Below are 16530 nucleotides of genomic sequence, written 5' to 3'. Positions count from 1 at the left end.
GAGGAAGCGTAGCGTGGCGGCCAATTGACGTGGCGTTACTAGGCGTGTTGCATCCCTGAGGCGGGAGCCGGGCCGCAAGCGAATTTCCTGATTGGCTCTGGTCCGCGGGTTGCTGGGGAGAGGAGGCACGGAGAGGCGGGCGGGAGTACCCAGGGCAGGCGCTGATTGGCTGAGTTGTGAGCACCTCTCCTTCCGATGATTCGGCTCTTCTCGCCTCAGTCTTCGCAAAGCGTCTGCAGCCGTCGTTTGAGTTGTCGCTGCCGCTGCCCCCTCGCGGATCAGGCGCTAGCGTCCCCCGCCCGCCTACCGCCCTGGTGCCTCTGGGAGGAAACGAAAGGGAGGCCGTCTGCGGGTTTGTCGTTGCCGCTCACCCTCCGCCCGGGAGAGCCGAGCACCGGCCGAGTCGGTCGCCTGCCACCCTTCGTAGCCGTTACCTGCGGGCCGCCACAGCCGTTGGCCGGGAGAAGCGCGCGCCATGGCCTCCGGAGCTGAGTGAGTGTGTGCGCGCCCCCCGTCCTCCCGCTGCGAGTGCGCGCACTGGGAGATCCCCTGCGTTGGGTAGGCCCGGCCAGGCCTGCTTGTGGGCGCGTCTAGGAGGTGGAGACAGGGAAGGAGGGAGAGGGAAGGAGAGGAAGGGGGCGAATGAGGAGCCGCGGACCCCGCTGGGCCCGGCCGCGCACCCGTGCGCCCCCTAGGCGGGGCTTGCTTTGGGCCTGGGTCGGGGCCTGGGCCGGATCGTGCTGTGTCATGCAGGCCCGGGGCGGCCTGATTGGCTCCTCTCGAACGGCTGTCCTGTCCTAGTGAGGTCTGAGGGCCCACGCTGCCGGCACGGAGCCCCGGGGCCTTGGGGTGTCCACCTGCGATCCAGTCTGCCACCCGTTGTAGGCCTTTGGTCCCCGGAGAGTGCAGGCCACTTGGGCCTGACGCCCTAACTGGGCCCGGTGGGCGTGGACTTTGAGCCACGTGAAGGCCTTAGGAGCCGGGAGACCGAGACCGAGGAGGAGGCCGGAGCAGTGCAAGGCCGGGCGAGCTCAGGGGAGCTCCCGACGGCCCTTTTGGATCCGGGTGGGTCTGGCCCGTGGTTGGCATCCTCTACGACCTGAGTAGTGAGAGGCTGTTACCGAGAGGGCGGGCCCTGCCTTTCCCATCTGGCCTTCTTCATACTTTATTATTCCTGTTTTATTCATATGGGAAGGCTATAGTCAGTTTTCAATAATGTTAGGAAGTGAGGTTCATTAGGTTCTTGCTAAAATTCGAATCTCAGTTCGTATTTTGTGGGCCTTTCTAGATTTCAGCCTTTTGTGGTGTGAAGGTTAGAGTTGCCCTAACTTCTCAAACACACACAGCCTTTTACCTATGTGGAGAAATCCTGAGCTCTCTATTCCTCAGGAAAGCATCAGATAAAACCTGGCTACCTCTGCCCATTTTAGAATCAAGAGCTTTAGATACTGGGGGAGTTGGGGTGGGGGAGGAGAACACTGCCATCCTATGGAAACTCTTCTATGCAAAGCACCTTCCAGACTTGAGAGTTCAGTTTTTTGAGGTGTTCCTTTTTTTCAAGTTTCTGAACCGAGGTGAAGTATTTATTACTGAGGCGCCTATTGAAAAGGGCTACTTATTAATACTTAAAGTACCCTCTTTAGTTTCCAGTACTAAAAGTCAAAAATTCTTAGAACCTGGCATCATAGACAGTTTATCTCTAGGTCATCTTGATGACTCTTAACTGAACTCTGTCCACGCCCCCTGTGGCCCACTGGGGTCCTGGAAGAGGGCCTTGACTCATGCAGGAAACCAGAGGAAGGTCCCCAAAGAGCCTCCAGGACTGTTGTCAGCCCATGATCAAGCTGACTTCCCTTGTTTAGAGGTTACCTCTTTCGATCTCAGGGGACAGATGTAGAATTAAAGGTCTTTACTTTAAGGGCAGAACATATCAGTCATCTCCAGTGCTGGGCTCAGGAGTGGTAGGCAGATTGGAGGTTTTCCTAGAATACAGCTTTGGGGTTAGAATACAAACTCTGATGACCAGAGGCAACTGGTATTTTATTTCTCTAACCCTAATCCTATACATCCAACTGGAAGATGGACAGCCCTTAGAGGGTATTTTGATGCATGGAGGAGAGGGAGAATGGATGGATTTAAATTGCCCTCGACTCTCACATTGACCATGTTTGCTCTCCAGGGTGTTTGTTGATAAGCATTGGAAGAGTATGCCTACTCTGCAGCATTGTGCCTAACACTTTTGCGCTGGGGAGGCAAGTTTAAGCTGAGGAAATGCCACTTTTGGAAACTAGTTTAAAGCAAATGAGTAAAGGGGCAACCTATGTGAGAAGGTCAGCAGAAAGGTTACAATTTTTTTTTAGGTGAATGGGATTTGTATTTCTTTTGAGTGTATCAAGACCAAAAGATGTAAATGCCTCATAATTTCTTACCTGGTATTTTAAAGCATAGGCATCTTTTTTTTCTTGCAATATTTCCAATAGAAATACTGTTTTGTCTTGTTTTGTTGACTGAAAATCCCCAGATCCTAGAACAGTGCCTGACATGTACATATACTTGTTAATTTTTTGAGTGGAATGGTCTCTTTTTTATTTATTATTTCTTTACATCATCCATTGGCTCGCCTCCTTTTGGTTAATGCGCAAGTTTTCCTGAGCCCTACTAAGAGAAGGTAGCTCTTCAAAAGGAGAGCCCTCTGTGACTCGTTATGAAGGTTGGAGATGAGGCAAGTGAGAAATAGGTGTCAGGAGAGTGATCTTAGCTTCTATGAAATGATAAAAACCATTTAGACAAATTTTATTTATTTATTTTGGCTGTGCTTTTGGCATGTGGACAGGCCAGGGTTCAAACCTGTGCCATAGCAGTGACCCAGACCACTGCAGTGACAACACCAGATCCTTAACCCTCTGTGCTATAAGGGAACTCCTGTTTAGACAATGTAAACTGAGTTCAGACTTAGGCAACCTTCATTTGGGTGAGAGGATTTTGATTTGCCCCATGTCTCACATTTCTTGGTATTGACTTTTTTTTTTTTGTCTTTTTTTTTAGGGCCACGCCCTTGGCATATGAAAGTTCCCAGGCTAGGGGTCAAATGGGAGCTGTAGCCGCTGGCCTGTGCCACAGCCACAGCCACAGCACCACCAGATCCAAGCCACATCTTCAGCCTACACCACAGCTCACGGCAATGCCAGATCCTTAACCCACTGAACAAGGTGAGGGATCAAACCTGTGTCCTCATGGATGCTAGTCAGTTTCATCTCCTCTGAGCCATGACAGGAACTTCTGGTTTTGACTTTTTGAACCAGCTCCATGGAGTTGTGTCTTTTCAAAGATTACCGTGAAACTCCCTTTAAGCTTGAGCTTTGTTCTGGTGAAGATTCTAGATCTGTTAGTGTCAAGTATTTATTTTTTTTCAAATATGATGGTCTTTGTGCTTTGCATTCCTGTGGTAGGTAGAAGGCTCCTGACATTCAGCAGGTTTATCTGGTAAGGAGAGTAGCACTAATAATTTTGCTTTATTGTTCCCGGGCTTGTTTTGTGGGTCTTGGAGCCTATGGGAGGTTGCCTTGCTCACTTTGTTCTATAAGAAGGTTAGCAAAGAAAGAGCTTATGCTGTGTTCTGCAGTGCTAATCATAGTGACCGTTGATACCATATGCATTTTGTTGAGCATTTTGTGTTCATTACACTCTGAGATAGGTACTACTATAGTCCCCATTTTATAGATGAGGACGTCAGCCTCCAAAGAGGTTAAATAAGTTGCCCAAAATCACAGTTAAGCTCTGGCAGGGTTGGGATTCAGACTCAACAAGTCAGACTACAGGGACGCTTCTCTTTTTAATCACCATTCTATGCTGTCTAAGACTATTTTTATTTCTCTAATTATTGCTCAGGCTTCACTTTTTTTTTTTCCCCCTCTTTTGGCTGCCCGCAGCATATGGAATTCTAGGGCCAGAGATCAGATCTCATCTGCATTTGCCACCTATGCTGCAGCTGCAGCAATGCCAGATCCTTAACATGCTATGCCAGAGATCAAACCTGTGTCCTAGTGCTCCAGAGATGCCACTGATCCCATTGTACCACAGTGGGAACTCTTCAGCCTCCACTTTTACTCTTGTCATCTTAGTTTCCTGACCCTGGGACAAGATCACCTGGGGCCACGCAGCTAGGATACCAGGAGTGCTCAGAATACCGAGTTGCCGGATGAGGAATTGTAACATAGACTTGATATTCTTCTTGACCTTGGCTGAATTGCTTTTCATCTGAGTTCTTGGTATAGGCATAGCTTCATCTATCCACTATTTCTTTCCTAAGTGTGAGTTATAGAGACTGGTGGGGTCCTCAGAGCTGGAGTAAGTTTTAGAACTGACTTCATTTTCTCTTTCTAGTTCCAAAGGTGATGATTTATCAACAGCCATTCTTAAACAGAAGAATCGTCCCAATCGGTTAATTGTTGATGAAGCCATCAATGAGGACAACAGTGTGGTATCTTTGTCCCAGGTAAGTTGGGTCCGCAGTGCAATTTTTACTTATTGCACTTAACCTGAGGGCTTTTCCCAGGTTTCTTTTCTCATTTTTCTTGCAGTGACCACAGATAGAGTGGGGTTTACTGGGAATCCCAACCTCCAGGGCTGCTGCTTACCCCCTGGCCCAGTGACCCAAAGGCCTTAACCTTCTTTCCTCAGCCCAAGATGGATGAGCTGCAGTTGTTCCGAGGTGACACAGTGTTGCTGAAAGGAAAGAAGAGGCGGGAAGCTGTGTGCATTGTGCTTTCTGATGACACATGTTCTGATGAGAAGATTCGAATGAATAGAGTTGTTCGGAATAACCTTCGCGTACACCTAGGGGATGTCATCAGGTGTGTGTGGGGTTCTTGACCCCTCAGGGATGGGAGCCCAGAGACAGCCTGCTTTATAGGCAGTACCCCCACAAGGCCTTGGCAGCTACAGATATTGGGACCTTGCAAGCTATGGGACGACATAATGTGTTTAGGTTGTCTTAGGTTTTGATTTTGCCTCTGAGACTTCAAAATCTGCCTCTGCATGACCCTTGGGATAAGTTGGCATTTCTATGACTTTCTTGGTACTTTTGTTTTTTCCTGTCAAAAGTATAATTCATCATACCTTAGACCTTGGTTTAGGATGCCATCTGGAACCAGTAACCTTACTACTGTGTTGCATTAATGGCTTGTGTTGGGGCTGGAATGAGATGGGGATATGGGCATGGAAGGTAGACTCCTAGTAGATCTGTTTAAGGATCCAGGTTAACCTAGGAGAGATGCATAGTTTGAACCAGACCTAGGATAGCTCCAGTTTGAGTGATTTTAGACTTAACATTAAGGCAAGAAGCTTCCCCATCCTGGATTCATCTCTAGCCACTGCTCCCCAACCTTCTGTCACCTGACTAGGAACATCTCTGGCTTCTGATTCTTTTTCATGGATTCTAGGTTTCATGTAGCCTTCTTCCTGGAGGTGCTTAGTCACTTTCTCAAGGTGCTCTGACCACCTGATAAGATTATTTTTTCACTTCCATTTCTCTGACCCTGACACTTTTCAGTCTGAGGTTTCCCTTTTGTAATACTGGGTCACCGATATTAACCAGAATGGGTTATCCTTGGATATCGCTCACTGAAGACCCTTCCTCTTATGTCTTTGTGGGGGTTCTAGATGTGTAGATCTTCCTTTTGGCTCATAATTGCGAGCGAGCAGCCCCAGCAGCTTCTTCTAGCACCTCCCCCACCCCCACGACCCCACATGGCATATGACCTGTTCTGCTTGGCTGTTCCTTTGCCCTCACTTCCACCCTACCCTCTTACTGCTCTTCACCTAAAGCCATCCCTGCCTTTTCTCTTTGGCTCGTCATCAGCTCTCTGTGCCAGGCCCTTTCGGACACCCAGTGCTTGGGGCTGCAGTGTGGTTGGTAACGTGGAGTCTGCTTGTCATCCTCAGCATCCAGCCATGCCCTGATGTGAAGTACGGCAAACGTATCCATGTACTACCCATCGATGACACAGTGGAAGGCATCACTGGCAATCTCTTTGAGGTATACCTTAAGCCATACTTCCTGGAAGCTTATCGACCCATCCGGAAAGGTGAGACATAATTCTAGGGACTGTTTGTAGGATACCCAGGAGTAAACCTTGGGACACCTTTGTCTCATTCTCATGTATGTGTGCATACACACACATTCTGTACACATGTGCTCACGTGTACTCTCTCCTTCCCCCTCTTCCTCCCCACTCCCCGCTTTTCCCATTTCCACTCCTCACTCCAGTAAACCATCTTCTCTTTATTCGAAGGAAGAGGTGGGCCATTCTGACTATGTCACAGTCTAGAGTGTATTTACGATTTAGCACAGTTCTACCATTGGTGGTGTTTGTGAAAGTTTGGGTTATCTATACCCTAGAAGTCAAAAACCTGATGGGCTTCTTTCTGATACATTAGGTTGTTTACTGTCTTGAGTGGCAGAGGGCCTCTTATAGTTGAGCTTTCTCTTTTTGCCTGATGCTTAATATGATGGGGATGGGAAGGAGAAAGGGCAATATTTAGTGAACTTGGCACTCTAAACACTAGGTTCTGATGAGGGATTCTCACTTGGTCTGGTAATAGACACCTCTAACTGCTCTTGTGCTGACTGCTCTCACAGGAGATATTTTCCTTGTTCGGGGTGGGATGCGTGCAGTAGAGTTCAAAGTAGTGGAGACGGATCCCAGTCCTTACTGCATTGTTGCACCAGACACAGTGATCCACTGTGAAGGAGAACCTATCAAACGAGAGGTAAGTTCTCTCCCTGGTCCTGGTACCATGCTTTGTGATTACTCAGTGGATCAGTCATGTGGTAATTCCAAAGAATTCCCAGGCTTATAGCCAGGCTTTTTCCCCGAGGTGGGAAACCTAGCGTTCATTTCTGGACCTAAGTGATTTTTGAAAATATCTGATAACCAATAATTGTTAAAATGTAGATTGAACCTAAAAGGTCTAAGTGGTTGAAAAACTTTTTGAAGAACTGATGCTAATATGGCTCCTAGACGCCTTCCTGTTTCCCACAGTTTCTAGCATCAAGTCTTGGGGGAACCCATCCCAGTTAAGACTAAGGACAGTGTGATAGGGAAAAGCTGTGCTAGAAATCTTTTCCTTAGGATTTTTAGAGTTGTTCTTTAAGGCATGAACCCTTTGAGAAGAATTTTCTCTACACCAGGTTGCTGATAGTAGGATTCCTACCTTTTCTTTTTCTTTGTCTCCTCCATATTCAGGATGAAGAAGAGTCCTTGAACGAAGTGGGCTATGATGACATTGGTGGCTGCAGGAAACAGCTAGCTCAGATAAAGGAGATGGTGGAGCTGCCCTTGAGACATCCTGCCCTCTTTAAGGCAATTGGTGTGAAGGTGAGCTTGCTGGGCTCTGTGGATTATAGTCTAGGGTGGCAATTAATGGCTACTTGGTAACTAATTCTGGGACCTATCTTCATACATGTGTTTTGTCATTGCCTTGGACTAGGAAGTTTTGTGCTTTTAAGTTTATAGAGGGCTTTAAATTCATTAAAGCCACTACTGATCTAGGACAGAATGGGCCATTTAAGACCTCTGTTGCATTTTTTTTTCTTCTTTCTTTCTTTCTTTTTAATTGACTGCACCCATGACATAGGAAGTTCCTGGGCCTGGGATTGATTCCTGAACTGCAGCTGTGGCAGTGACGGATCTTTTAACTCATGGTGCTGGGCCGGTGTCTCCACAGCAACCTGAGCTGCTGCAGATACTGGGTTTTTTTGTTGTTGTTGTTTGTTTGTTTGTCTTTTTAGGGCTGTACCTGCAGCATATGGAAGTTCCCAGGCTGGGGTTGAATCGGAACTGCAGCTGCTGGCCTATGCCACAGCAACACCAGATACCAGCTGTGTCTGTGACCTACACCACAGCTCAAGGAAGCTGCAGATTCTTAACCCACTGTACCACAATGGGAACACTTTTTTTTCCCTTAATTACCTCTTCAAATTGTAGAAGTAGTTTTTCCCTAATGGACCCTATAAATAACATATCATGGTTTGCCAGCCTGTCTGGAATACTACCCAATAGAAGTGGAAGTTAAGGAAATTTGCAGAGTATGAAGAGTCCCGAGTCCAATATATTTGAGAACTACTGCTCTTAAATGTAACATCCCTTGGAGTTCTCTTATGGCTCAGTGTGTTAAGGATTTACTGTTGTTACTGCTGTGGCCTGGGTTGGATCCCTGGCCTGGGAACTTCACATGCTGAGGGTGTGGCCAAAAAAAAAAAAAGAGAGAAAGTAGCATCCCACTTGTTCTGTATCATAGGACACACTGAAAATAAAAATATTGCCTCTTGCTCTAGTATACACTGTATAATTAATCTTGTGGGGAGGGGCACTTTTCCACATACTTCTGGTGGATGAGGCCACCGAATAGACAGCCACTAAGAGGAAAACTTGTGTTGGAGTTCCCTTGGTGGCGCAGTGATTAACGAATCTGACTAGGAACCCTGAGGTTGTGGGTTCGATCCCTGGCATTGCTCAGTGGGTTAAGGATCCTGCATTAGCATGAGCTGTGGTGTGGGTAGCAGACGCGGCTCGGATCCCGTGTTGCTGTGGCTCTGGCGTAGGCCGGCAGCTACAGCTCTGATTAGACCCTTAGCCTGGGAACCTCCATACGCTGTGGGTGCAGCCCTAGAAAAGACAAAAAACAAAAACAAAAGGAAAACTTGCGGTTGTCGGTAGAAGAAACACATTCCAACATGATAATAAATCCTGGATGGTTGTGATTACTGGAGTTAGTGAGTCTCTGGCAACACTCTTAAATGGCTAAGCTAGTCCTTGGCTCTTGTCTATCTAAAGTCAAGTCTTTGACCCAGTGGCCTCTCACTTTTCCTTAGTCTCAGGATCTTCAGACTCAGTCACTAAGAGTTTCTTAGTGGTTTCTCTGCTCTTTGTTTCCTGTGTAGTCATGAATGTTGTCAGCCTTCTAGCAGTGTTTTCTCTGCTGGTAAGAGGAGTGAGTATGGTCTGAACTAAACTATCTTCCTAGCAGCTACTGCTTGAGGGGTCATTCTTACTGATGTCAGAGTTGAACTCTGATTTTCACTCTCTCTAGATAGAGTCCTTGTCAAGCCATTTTAAGATGGCTGTGGTTGGGAGGAGGTGGGTTCTGAACCTAATCATACCCTCTACTGGTCCTCAGCCTCCTCGGGGAATCCTGCTCTATGGACCTCCCGGGACTGGGAAGACCCTGATTGCTCGAGCTGTGGCAAATGAGACTGGAGCCTTCTTCTTCTTGATCAATGGTAGGAAACTTGTGTTTGCCTGGACTCAACTCTGAGCTGGACATGACCCAGTCTCATGAGCTGGGGAACTCATGGACATAATCATTTGTGTACATGTCCTGTGTATACTTTGGCATCTTTATTCTGCTGGGATGTACTGCAGATAGCAGCAAGGGGAGGGTATTCTACTCTGGTGCTCCCTGACCTATCTCCCCCTTGTGAACTGTCATAGAGAGACCAAAGACATTTAAGGGGAGCATGTTAGAATGAGAACTCAAAAAAATGTATGCTTATTTATTTGAGAGGGGCTGGGGAAGACTGGTGGAGAACAGCTGGCTCTTTGAGGATGGTATTTTGTTAATAGGGGTTTTAACTGGTGTGCTGCTTCTCCTGCTCTGCCTAGAGGTTCCAGAGCATCTGCTGTCATCTTCATACAGTATACTAAACCCCTTGGGTTTTTTTTTTTTTTTTATCTCGACTTGGTGGCTATTCGGCGATAATGGTAGGGACTGTGAAGAAGTAGGCAGAGGCCACTACATTCTCACACAGGACCATTTTCTGGGTTGGGCAAATCAGACACCTGATTTCTTTTGAGATTGAGGAAGAGTGTAGTTTTTGTCATTGCATTCATTGTTTATGCTTTCAGGTCCTGAGATCATGAGCAAGTTGGCTGGTGAGTCTGAGAGCAACCTTCGTAAAGCCTTTGAGGAGGCTGAGAAGAATGCTCCGGCTATCATTTTCATTGATGAGTTGGATGCCATCGCTCCCAAGAGAGAGAAAGTAGGAACTTCCCTGAGGGGGTTAGTAGGATGTTGAAAGCTCCTCGCTTCACTTCTGACCAGACATTCTGTCCTGACAGACCCATGGGGAGGTGGAGCGGCGTATTGTATCACAGTTATTGACTCTCATGGATGGCCTAAAGCAGAGAGCACATGTGATTGTCATGGCAGCAACCAACAGACCCAACAGCATTGACCCAGCCCTACGACGATTTGGTGAGGACCCAAAATTTCTTTTTTGCAGTCCTTACTCATGGGACGATGATGGCTTTACTGGTTTAAATCCTGTTACTCCCATATTTCTCTGTCATCTAAGTCACCTAATCCTGAGGATTTCTTAAAGCTCTATGCAATGTTAGGGCCCAGGGGTCCTTTTGCTTATTTCATGTGTCTAGGGTGACCAGCCATCCTAATTTGCCTGAGACTGAGGGATTTCCCCGGATATGGAGATTGCAATGCTAATTCCAAGAGATTCCTGGGTAAACCAGGATGATTGGTCATCTTAGGCCTGCCCCTTCTTCTGGACCAGAAATGAACCCTATCTGTTTTTATGCATTGTCTTACAGGTCGCTTTGACAGGGAGGTAGATATTGGAATTCCTGATGCTACAGGACGCTTGGAAATTCTTCAGATCCATACCAAGAATATGAAGCTGGCAGATGATGTGGACCTTGAACAGGTGGAGTGGTGATGAGGGCTGGCCAGAAATTAGGATATCTGTTTCCAGGCAGTTGAAGGGAACTGAGTTAGGGACATAAGCTTAAAATGTGAGGAAACTGATTTTGATTCCTGAGCAGGGGAAGGGAAGTGTTATGAAATTGAATCCAGGAAATTAGAGTTGGCATGGTTTCTTGGTTGGATTAGAGTGAAGCAGAATTTTGGGGGCAGCTTTATTTCCAGGCCCCAAGTCCATGTTTGAATACTTAAAACCCAGTTAGTGAAAGTACTGCTAGTATGTGTTCAGGAAATGGAGGGCCCAGAGATAGGAGTCAGGGAAAGGGGCCAGAATTCTTTTGTCTCCGAGCTTCCTAAGGCAGCTCAGAGACAGGATAGTAAGTAGATCTTCTCTTTGCAGGTAGCCAATGAAACTCATGGGCATGTTGGTGCTGACTTAGCAGCCCTGTGCTCAGAGGCTGCTCTGCAAGCCATCCGCAAAAAGATGGACCTCATTGACCTAGAAGACGAAACCATCGATGCTGAGGTCATGAACTCCCTGGCAGTTACCATGGATGACTTCCGAGTAAGGCACTGCTCTCATATCACAGGTATACACACACGTGCACTTTGATTTGTCCCCTTCAAGTCTCATCTCCAGTTTTTCTTCCATTTTTAGTGGGCCCTAAGCCAGAGCAACCCATCAGCACTTCGGGAAACTGTGGTAGAGGTGCCACAGGTGACCTGGGAGGACATTGGGGGCTTGGAGGATGTCAAACGTGAGCTTCAGGAGCTGGTCCAGGTAGGGTATTTAGTCCACGGTGAGTCTCTACCTCAGTCCATTGTAATTGAACTGGGTAGTATTGGGGTGTTGGCACATTCATTGCAGAAATTGTGAGCATAATTCAGAAACCTACTATCCTCAGGTTGGAGGCACTAAGGAGCCTGCTTTTAGGGAACCTGGGTCTGGGTGGTTTGGGAGGATCTTCTCTTTGGTTAGATTTCTTTCCAACTCTGAGGATATCCCTGAACCCACCTTTCTTTTCCTCCTAGTATCCTGTGGAGCACCCAGACAAATTCCTCAAGTTTGGCATGACACCCTCCAAGGGAGTGCTATTCTATGGACCTCCTGGCTGTGGGAAAACCTTGCTGGCCAAAGCCATTGCTAATGAGTGCCAGGCCAACTTCATCTCCATCAAAGGTCCTGAGCTGCTCACCATGTGGTTTGGGGAATCAGAGGCCAATGTTAGGGAAATCTTTGACAAGGTGAGCTACAAGTGGCTGGACTGTCAATTCACTTGCCTGGGGACAAGTTAGGGATAGAGGCTATTTCTTTGGGAGAATTGAATTTAAAACCATCTGGTTCTGGCACCTCAGCTGGGGCAGTGCAGGTCACTTTATTTTCCGTTCCTTCTCAGGTCAAGAGACCCAACTGTGCTAATGCTTGAGTCCATCTGTCCCTCACACAGGCCCGCCAAGCTGCCCCCTGTGTACTGTTCTTTGATGAGCTGGATTCAATTGCCAAGGCCCGTGGTGGCAACATTGGAGATGGTGGTGGGGCTGCCGACCGAGTCATCAACCAGATCTTGACAGAAATGGATGGCATGTCCACAAAAAAAAATGTGTTTATCATTGGCGCTACCAACCGACCTGACATCATTGATCCTGCCATCTTGCGACCTGGCCGCCTTGATCAGCTCATCTACATCCCACTTCCTGATGAGAAGTCCCGTGTCGCCATTCTCAAGGCCAACCTGCGCAAGTCCCCTGTTGCCAAGGCAGGTGCAAGATCTTGGGTCTTGGGGATTTCTCTGAATCCTCAGGCTAGTGTAAAGTTCACTTTGGTTCCTGGACAAGATTCCTTTGGGGATTTCTGGGGTTATGGTTTAAAGGGAAGATAGAAGACTTGAGGGTATTAGGATAATCTAGAATTAAGGAGTAAAACAGGGTGGCAGAAGATGGGACACACTGAAATTGAGAGTGCTTGATTGAAAGATCAGTGTATCACTGGAGGAGAAGCTAAATGCTGAGGTAGCTCTGTCGCTTCTTTTAGGATGTGGATTTGGAGTTCCTGGCTAAGATGACTAATGGCTTCTCTGGAGCTGACTTGACAGAGATTTGCCAACGTGCTTGCAAGCTGGCCATCCGAGAATCAATCGAGAGTGAGATTAGGCGAGAACGGGAGAGGCAGACCAACCCATCGGCCATGGTGAGTCTGTATCCTTTCCCCAGATGTGCCAGTTATGGGGAGCCAGGGACAATCTCCACAGTGCCCTGGAGTTAAGAGTACAAGGTTTTGGAAAGATCATCTGACTGAGATGTTCAACAGAGCGTCATAGAGAGAATGTTTAGTTAACCCTTTCAATCAGGAGTTACAAAGGCTGAGAAGAAATAGGGAAACAAATAGAGCAAGGCTTAGAGCCTAGAATCTGTGGACCTATCCTGGTGGTCCATGGACCCTCCCTAAATTAAATGCAGATTTTCTTGTGTGTATACAAGCTTAGATGCCTTAAAAAAAAAATTTCTTTTGTGTGTGTGTAAACTCCATACAGATAGGGTCTCTTTCATCTTGCTGTTCCCCACTATATCATGGTACAGTGTTAAGAGGCTGAATTAATGAGCAAATAAATAAATGATCAGCTTTCTTTACCTTTTGGAGAGGGTCTGTGACATCTCTCCTCCCTCTCATAAAAGCTTATAAACTGATTCTAGGGAGCAGTCTCATAAGTCACAGCAATTGAGTGGCTTCTCAATAGAAGAGATAGTGTTTAAGCTGGCCTGTGAAGAAAGAGTAGAATTTGAATAAAGGAAATAAGCCACCCAAATAACCTGCTGGAGAAGTAGAATTGCAAGAATTGGAGAAACTGGGTAGATTTGAAAAGTCAAATATTGCTGGAAGTAAGGCCAGTAGATAAGGTATAATCCAGATGTGATAAGCAGTGAGAGCCATTGACCTTAGGTTTATGAGGTATAATTTACATATTGTAAAATTACCCTTTTTAGGTATACTATTTCCGTGCATTTTCGCAAATGTGTATAAGCTCTGTAACTACTACCACAGTTGAGATATACAAATTTCTTTTGTCCCCAAAAGTTCCCTTGTGCCTCTTTGACACAGAACTTTTGGGGACAAAAGAAATTTGTGTATCTTAGCTTCTTTTTCCCAGCCTAAGCCCTTGGTGACCACTGATAGGAATTCCGTCCCTACAGTTTTACCTTTAACAGAATGTGGAGTTCCTATCATGCACAGTGGAAATGAATCCAATTAGGAACCGTGAAGTTGTGGGTTTGATCCCTGACCTCGCTCAGTGGGTTAAGGATCCGGTGTTGCCATGAGCTGTGGTGTAGGTTGCAGACACGGCTCAGATCCGGTGTCGTTGTGGCTCTGGCGTAGGCTGGTGGCTACAGCTCCGATTAGACCCTAAGCCTGGGAACCTCCATATGCCGTGGGTGCAGCCCTAAAAAGGACAAAAAGACAAAAAAAAACAAAACAAAACAAACCAGAATGTGTTGACAGGTTTTTACCAGGGCAGTGACTCAGTTGTAGGAAGATGGTCTGGCAACTTACTCAAGTTGGAATGGAGAGGCTCACTCCTCTAAGCCTTTGCCATAAGCTACTGCAGTAATGGGGATCATGAAGGCCAGGGAAGGCATCCAGGCCAAGCCTTAACTAGCCCTGGTGGTCTGTGTTTACCCATCCTACAGGAGGTAGAGGAAGATGATCCAGTGCCTGAGATCCGACGGGATCACTTTGAGGAAGCCATGCGTTTTGCCCGCCGTTCTGTTAGTGATAATGACATCCGGAAGTATGAGATGTTTGCTCAGACCCTTCAGCAGAGTCGAGGCTTTGGCAGCTTCAGGTAACTAGGTTTCAGTGGGCAGCGCTTAAGTTGTCTTGGGAAACTATGTAACTGAGGTTGTATAGGAGCCCTAAGAAGGGGTAGTTATTAAAATCCTACACAGGCCCTGTCCTAATGCTCTTTTTTGCCTCTGCTCTTTTGTAGATTCCCTTCAGGAAACCAAGGTGGAGCTGGACCCAGTCAGGGCAGTGGCGGTGGCACAGGTGGCAGTGTGTACACGGAAGATAATGATGATGACCTGTATGGCTAAGTGGTGGTAGCCAGCATGCAGTGAGCTGGCCTGGCTGGACTTTGTTCCCTGAGGGTGGGGGCGCCCGCCCAGGAGGGACCACGGGTGCGCCCACGGCCTGTTCCATTCCTCAGTCTGAACAGTTCAGCTACAGTCAGACTCTGGACAGGGGGTTAACTGTTGGAAAAAAATTCAAAACAAAAGTGATAAAATAAAAGCAATTTTCATTTGGGAGGCGGAGAGTGAATTACCAACAGGGAATTGGGCCTTGGGCCTATGCCACTTCTGTTGTAGTTGGGGCAGTGCAGGGGACCTCTGTGGGTGCGAAGAAAGGCATTATTGCCACTCCCCACAGTAAAGCATCTGCACTTCACTCAATGCTGCCCATGCCCTCCCTTCTTCCCCCTACCCAACTTGGGCAGGAGGATGAAGGGCTCCAGTTGCTGGGTGTTTATATAGAGTAGGTTGATTTTTATTTTACATGCTTTTGAGTTAATGTTGGAAAACTAATCACAAGCAGTTTCTAAACCAAAAATGACATGCTGTAAAAGGACAATAAACGTTGGGTCAAAATGGAGCCTGAGTCCTGGCCCCTGTGCCTGCTTCTTTTCCTGGGAAGGGCCTTGGGCCTCATTGCCAAGGCACTCTTCCACATGTGAAATCCTGGGAGTAGGATTGCACCACCTTCCCCTCCTGATAACATTGGTATGCTGCTGCCTCGCCCAGTGTTTGCAGTATCATTGGAGAGGACTGCAGTGGAGGGAGAGCAGTCTTACAGAGTTCCAGTGTGGAGAATGTGGCATCCTCCACCTGTGTCTGGTTGGGTGGTGAGACTAGTCCTGGAGAGCCCCCATTTCCTGACTGAGGCTGGATTGGGGTGCCCTCCAAAAATCTTAAGGTTGTAGAAAGGTAAAGTCTCTGTCTGGAGAGATGGATGTTCTCTTGATGCATCTAAAAGTTCCATATATTCATGTTCTGGTTAAGGATCACTTAACAATTATGTCCACCTTTATCTTATGTAATTTGTATTATAAAAACATAGCTTGTTTTCTAATATAAAATTCTAGTATTGGATGTGTTTCTTTCTAAACATCCTCCCCTGTTCCTAATTTTTCAGATGATTGCTTGCACAGTATTGTCCATGTTTAGAGTATCTTCATTCAACTGGTACCAACGTAATCACTTAGTGCTTTTGGGATCTGTACCTTGGTAGCTTACTGAAAGAGGAATATGGTACAGAGAAAGTAATCCACTGAGTTAAATTTATATTAGTCATTCTAGTACCTGTACCAGCCTCTGGTTGATCTATATAGGTAGGTAATCTACAAGGACTCAAGCTGATTGAATGGTATCTTGGAGTTCCCTCTGTGGCTCAGTGGGGTTATGAAACCGACTAATATCCATGAGGATGTAGGTTCGATCCCTGGCCTCGCTCAGTGGGTTACAGATCTGGTGTTGCTGTGAGCTGTGGTGTAGGTTGCAGATGTGGATTGGATCCACATCTGGTGTGGCTGTGGTGTAGGCTGGCAGCTGTAGTTCTGATTAGACCCCTAGCCTGGGAACTGCCATATTCCACGGGTGCGGCCCTAAAAACAAACCAGAAAATCCCCCAGAAACCTGGGGCGTCTTGAACTCATGCTAAGAAATAGATATTTTTGCTCTTTTGTGACTTGCATTAAACCTTTCTCCACCAGATCCTGTCTTTCGTTCTCCTTTGCTTTTCCAAAGGAGGTAAACTTTTAGTAT

General features: G+C 46.9%; 1 protein-coding gene across 3 annotated transcripts; it reads left to right on the top strand.

The window, feature by feature from the left end:
- Nucleotides 1–217: 217 nt before the first annotated feature.
- Nucleotides 218–15361, top strand: VCP (valosin containing protein). 3 transcript variants are annotated; one of them, XM_021083237.2, is made up of 17 exons: nt 218–492; nt 4384–4495; nt 4581–4853; nt 5944–6086; nt 6641–6771; nt 7248–7379; nt 9181–9283; nt 9909–10042; nt 10122–10257; nt 10608–10720; nt 11117–11281; nt 11375–11497; nt 11749–11961; nt 12165–12473; nt 12749–12904; nt 14401–14555; nt 14700–15361. In XM_021083237.2, the coding sequence occupies exons 3-17, from the start codon at nt 4687–4689 to the stop codon at nt 14803–14805; spliced, it is 2286 nt and encodes a 761-aa protein (XP_020938896.1). In that variant the 5' UTR covers nt 218–492; nt 4384–4495; nt 4581–4686; the 3' UTR covers nt 14806–15361.
- The last annotated feature ends 1169 nt before the right edge of the window (nt 15362–16530 follow it).

This window comes from Sus scrofa, chromosome 1, assembly GCF_054392235.1.
Source record: "Sus scrofa isolate SSC_HxYL_T2T_F1_AM1 chromosome 1, Sscrofa_HxYL_maternal_Yorkshire_Landrace_v2.0, whole genome shotgun sequence".
NCBI lineage: Eukaryota > Metazoa > Chordata > Mammalia > Artiodactyla > Suidae > Sus > Sus scrofa.
Note: the sequence above shows the minus strand (reverse complement) of the source record. Positions and strands in the feature narration are given on the sequence as shown.

Excerpts from the sequence above, each read along its gene's own strand:
- VCP (XM_021083237.2), top strand. The coding sequence starts at position 4,687 with ATGGATGAGCTGCAGTTGTTCCGAGGTGACACAGTGTTGCTGAAAGGA. Across the intron at positions 12,474-12,748 it reads GCAAGTCCCCTGTTGCCAAG|GATGTGGATTTGGAGTTCCT; the intron begins GCAGGTGCAAGA and ends CGCTTCTTTTAG. Across the intron at positions 12,905-14,400 it reads AGACCAACCCATCGGCCATG|GAGGTAGAGGAAGATGATCC; the intron begins GTGAGTCTGTAT and ends CCCATCCTACAG.